Consider the following 4,606-nt stretch of genomic DNA (forward strand, 5'->3'; position numbering starts at 1 on the left):
GCTCACATTTCTCTCAGTACCAAAGGACATAAATACAAAGACACAAAGAAACAAAAACAGCGAGATCAATCTCCAATGGGGCCACACCCAAGCCCTTCCCCGTCCCAGGCGCCCAGGTAGCCAGCGGAGCTGCTCCACAGCCCTAGGCCGCACCAAGACTGCAAGGGAGGGGTACAGAACTCTCTTCTCAGACAGGGCGGGCAGAAGTTAATAAATTAGAATAAATTAACAGGGTGGGGAGGGATGAAGGATGAAACTTTGTGCTGGGAGGGCCCCTTCTCTCCAACACACAAGCGGTGGTGGGGGGAGGCAGGGGGCATCTCCAAAGGCCACTACAGTGGGAGTAAGAGCAGTGGGGGCAGAAGTCAGCTTTTCCTCCATGTTCTTCCCATACAGAGCAGAAGAATTTGGGGTCAGGGCAAGAAACACAGACAAGGAGAGGAACCCTCTTTTCCCAGGATAAGGAAGGGCCAAGAAAGAGGATACTAGCCAACCCCCCCGCCCATCTCCCAAACCATCACTAAGATTAAGGATTTGGTCAGTGAATCAATGAGGTGGGTGACAGGAATGTGGTGGGGGAAGCAGAGGATGCTGGAAACAGGGGTGCCCAGCCATGCCCATCTCCCGAGCCCTGGAGAACAGGGGAGAGGCATCTGGGGCTGGGGGAGGGTCAGCAATCACTGGTCAGCTTCTCCAAAGACATCGTTCTGTTTGCGCTTCATGTTCTCAAAGTCAAAGGCGGAGCCTGCCATACGCTTGTAGATGTCTTTGATGTCATTGCAGGTTGTCTCAAAGTGTGTGGTGGCATCATAGGAGCAGGAACAGAACACCTGAAAACAGCCAGAGCCAGGGCCCGGGGTGAGTTGGGTAGGGGCCCTGGGCAAGCGGGCAGGGGCTGGGGCCAGGACAGGCTGCTCACCTGGCTCTCGGAACCATCGTCAATGGGCTCATACAAGTCACTGATGGCCACAAACCTGAAGGGCAGATGGAGGGGAGGGGACAGGCCTCACAACCAGCCTTGCCCTCCATGGTACCCGTCCCCCAGCCCCCCAGCCCCCCAGCTCCTTGGCTCCCTTCCTCCCCCAAGCCCCTCACTTCTGGTCAATGGGCTCCAGTAGCTCCAGGGCCGGCTCAACCTCCTTTTCGGGTTCCGCAGTCTCCACCGTGGTGCTGGCAATGGCGATGTACTTGCCCTGAGCAGCCACGTTGTGTGCGTAGGAGATCATGCACACGTAGATGTCTGTCCGCAGGAAGCGCTCCATTAACGTGGGCACACAAAAGGCTCTCGGGGGTTGGCTCAGTTTGGGCCTGCCTGACCCTCCCCAGCTCCACACAGCAGGCAGCATCCAAGCTGCCACCTTCACGAAGGGGGAGAGTCCAAGCCACCCAATCCCTAGGGCCCCAAGTCATGGGGACTGTGATGCGGGTCCCTATTCTTCCATGGAGGGATCAGGCAGAGCCCCTAGGCTTATGAGAACAGGCAGAGTCACCCCAAAGACAACACCCTGGAGGAAGTCACATGGGGCTTAGCCCACCTGACTTCCTGTTGACCTGGTTCTGGGGGATGATGATTTGGCAGGAGTTGGCATCGTTGGTGTTCTTGATGGGGTGGCTGAGGATACAGATGATCCGGATAACCTGGCCAGCCTTCCGCACACGGTCTGGAATGTAGCTGGGATCACAGATCAGCTGCTTGCATCGGGCCACCTGTGAAAGCACCAGAAGGCCTTGTCCCTATCCAACACTCCCCTAGGAAGTCATGGAGATGGGCCCACAGCTAGGGCTGGCAGCTCCAGCAGGCAGGGCACTCCTCTGAGCTGTCGCCACTGCCCCTCCTGTACGCAGCAAACAGCTTCATCCTGCATCTCAGGGAAGTATGCCCGTTGGGCGACCCCCTTTGCTGACACTCATCAGGAACACTCCCTGGACCACTGACACAGCACATGGGCCTGGAGAGATACTTCTTGCCAACAGGAATGGCTATGTAGACTCCTGGAGCTCCAGTGCCCAACCCAAGGCCCTCAGAGCTGAGCAGCAGCAAACCCAGCAGAGCCAGGGTCACTGGGAAGAGAACCTCTAAGGAGAAGAACAAATTCCACCCACACCATCATGACTGCACCATAGGAAAGGCTTACCTCTCCCTCAGACTTCACACCCACCACCTTGCCATTCTCCATGATGATGTCATCCACAGGTTTGTTCAGCATATATGTCCCCCCATAGATGGCACTCAATCTATGGTGGGGAGAGTGATGGTGAAGTACCCACCCAGAAGAAACAGGGACCAGTGCCACTGCACCCTCCCCCCACCAGCCCTGGGGTACAGAGAAGGCTGCCCCAAGCAGGCAGAGCTCAGGAGGCCCAATGGTTCTACCCAGATCTGTCGCCCAGAATATCCAGCAAAGGGCTAGTGTAAAGGTGGCATGAGGGCATAGCTCCTCACGGAAGTGGTTTGAGGAGCAAACCTAAGGGCTCTGGACAAGCCCTGACTCAAGGTTCCCAGGACCCCGGCCCAGTCCTCGCACTGCCTGACAGGCCAGGAGCCAAGCAAGCCCTTGTCTGCAGTGGCCCCTTCAACTCTGCACTTCAACACATTGCTGCGGCACCTCAGGCACCCAAGGAAGATGCAAGGTAAATGACTAAGAGGGCAAAGCACAGGATGCTATGCAAATGCTCAAGGGGCCATTCCCAGGCTTGGCCTTAGTCCTGTTCATACTGAAAGCAGCTATGTTCTCACCTTGCAAAGCCCTGAGGCAGCTCACCAAGGCCATAGAGTGGGTATAAATATGGGCTCTTGCCATACCGGGCCAGGGACTCGCTGTACAACTTGATGCGGTTGATGGTTTCGAGGCAAGGCTGGTCCAAGTAGCTAAGGCGGAAAAAAAAAAGGGGGGGGGGGGGGAGGGGGTTAGAAGAAGAGGCTCCAACAGCGGAATCCCCAGCTCATCCCACCCGGGCACCAGGCTAGCATTCCCCCATCCTCAATGGCCTGGGAAAACTTAATGGGTTAAACACAGGGAAGGAATGGAAAAGCAACAGGTGAGGGTGTGGCTGAGGACAAGAGATGTGTAGAGTGGACTGAGGGAGCAGTAGGCAGGGGTGGGGAGGGCAGGGCTCAGGCCAGGTGAAGCGCAGTGTGCCATGACAGCTTCCCCTCACTCATCAGTGCGGTAGAGCGCCAGGGCGTGGCCAGTGAAGTCAATGACGTCCTGGCCCAAGTCAAACTTCCGGTAGACTTCGCGCATGCTGGTGCTCTGGGGGTCGACGCCCTCAAAGGTCTTGGGATCATTCTCATCAAAGTTTGCCACGAACACTAGGAACTTGCGGAAGCGCCGTTTCTCAAACATACCCATCAGATCTGCAGAGATGATGCAAGGAAAGCCTTCACACCACAGAACATGAACCTCTCCTTCCCACCAGGCAGGCCAAGGAAGCAGGTTCCCTAGCTCCCAGCTGAGTTATCTTGCTCACTACCATGTGACCTTAGATTAACCCCTCTGCCCTTCTCAGCCTCAGTTTCCCATCTGGAAAGGCTTTGAGGGCCCTCCTGGCTCTGACATTGGAAGATGTTTCACTGCTCAGGTGGAGCCCCTGTCAAAAGGTGAAGTCTTGCCTGGCCAGTGTGGCTCAGTGGTTGAGCATCAATCTATGAACCAGGAGGTCACGGTTCGTTTCCCGGTCAGGGCACATGTCCGGGTTGTGGGCTTGATCTCCCATTAGGGGTGTGCAGGAGGCAGCCGATCAATGATTCTCTCTCATCATTGATATTTCTCTATCTCTTCCCAGCTCCCTTCCTCTCTGAAATTTTTTAAAAAGACTGGTCTTTCAAGGAGTCCCCCCTCCACATCCCCTGTGCACATGGACTTCCCTCCTGGCAACCTGTGTGAGGGACAGCCCGGGGTGGTAGAGAAAAAATAGAGCAAGGGACTTCTGGTACTGCATGGGGAACGTGACCTTGGGCAAGAGATGCCCTGTTCTGGATGTCTGCCCCCATCCCCAAGATTCTCTGGCTCAGGGGACCCATACTCACTAGAAGCCAAGGCTTCAGTCTCAGTGGATGGCACTTTGTAGATCTTGCCCCCCTTGTAGACAAAGCTGCCTTCCACCACCTTGAAGTCCAAGTAGCGAGTCACCTCTGTATACAGTAGCATCTTTACCAGCTGCCCTGCAGGGTGGTGAGGGAAAGGCAACAGTATCAGCATGGCTCCCTCAGAAGCTCTGGCTGCTCTGGCTGCCCCTTCTTTGGAGCCTGATCCCTCTCTGGTTGTCCCAATCACCCCCCCGCAATATGTCCTGCGTCTCCCTCACCATTGGCCATGAGGAATTTGGGGATCAGATCAACATTCCAGTCTCGGCCCCGGCCCATCGACTCAGGTGGCCCCTCCAGCAATTGAAAACGCTTATACAGCTGTAAGCAGGAAGGAGAGAAAGAGAGGCACCTCTAAGACCACCCCTCCCTCCCCCGCCCCTCCTGCCCAGAAAACCTAAGAAGCTGCTTCAGCACCCTGCGCAAGAGGTTAACAAGGGATGGGCCTGGGCTCAGGGGGCCTCACCTCCTCCAGGGGTGTGATGGAGGAGCTCTCACCCCCATAGTAGGGGTTCCGGT

General features: G+C 56.2%; 1 protein-coding gene across 1 annotated transcript; it reads right to left on the reverse strand.

The window, feature by feature from the left end:
• Position 1: 1 nt before the first annotated feature.
• On the reverse strand, positions 2-4,600 carry GDI1 (GDP dissociation inhibitor 1). The gene is made up of 10 exons (XM_006754794.2): positions 4,554-4,600; positions 4,309-4,408; positions 4,031-4,165; positions 3,160-3,358; positions 2,738-2,869; positions 2,136-2,235; positions 1,536-1,707; positions 1,096-1,240; positions 920-974; positions 2-830 (listed from the first exon to the last, which is right to left on the reverse strand). Exons 2-10 carry the CDS (start codon positions 4,364-4,366, stop codon positions 678-680), a joined length of 1,149 nt encoding a protein of 382 aa, XP_006754857.2. The 5' UTR covers positions 4,367-4,408; positions 4,554-4,600; the 3' UTR covers positions 2-677.
• Between the last annotated feature and the right edge of the window lie 6 nt (positions 4,601-4,606).

Source organism: Myotis davidii, unplaced genomic scaffold (assembly GCF_000327345.1).
Source record: "Myotis davidii unplaced genomic scaffold, ASM32734v1 scaffold2573, whole genome shotgun sequence".
Lineage (NCBI taxonomy): Eukaryota > Metazoa > Chordata > Mammalia > Chiroptera > Vespertilionidae > Myotis > Myotis davidii.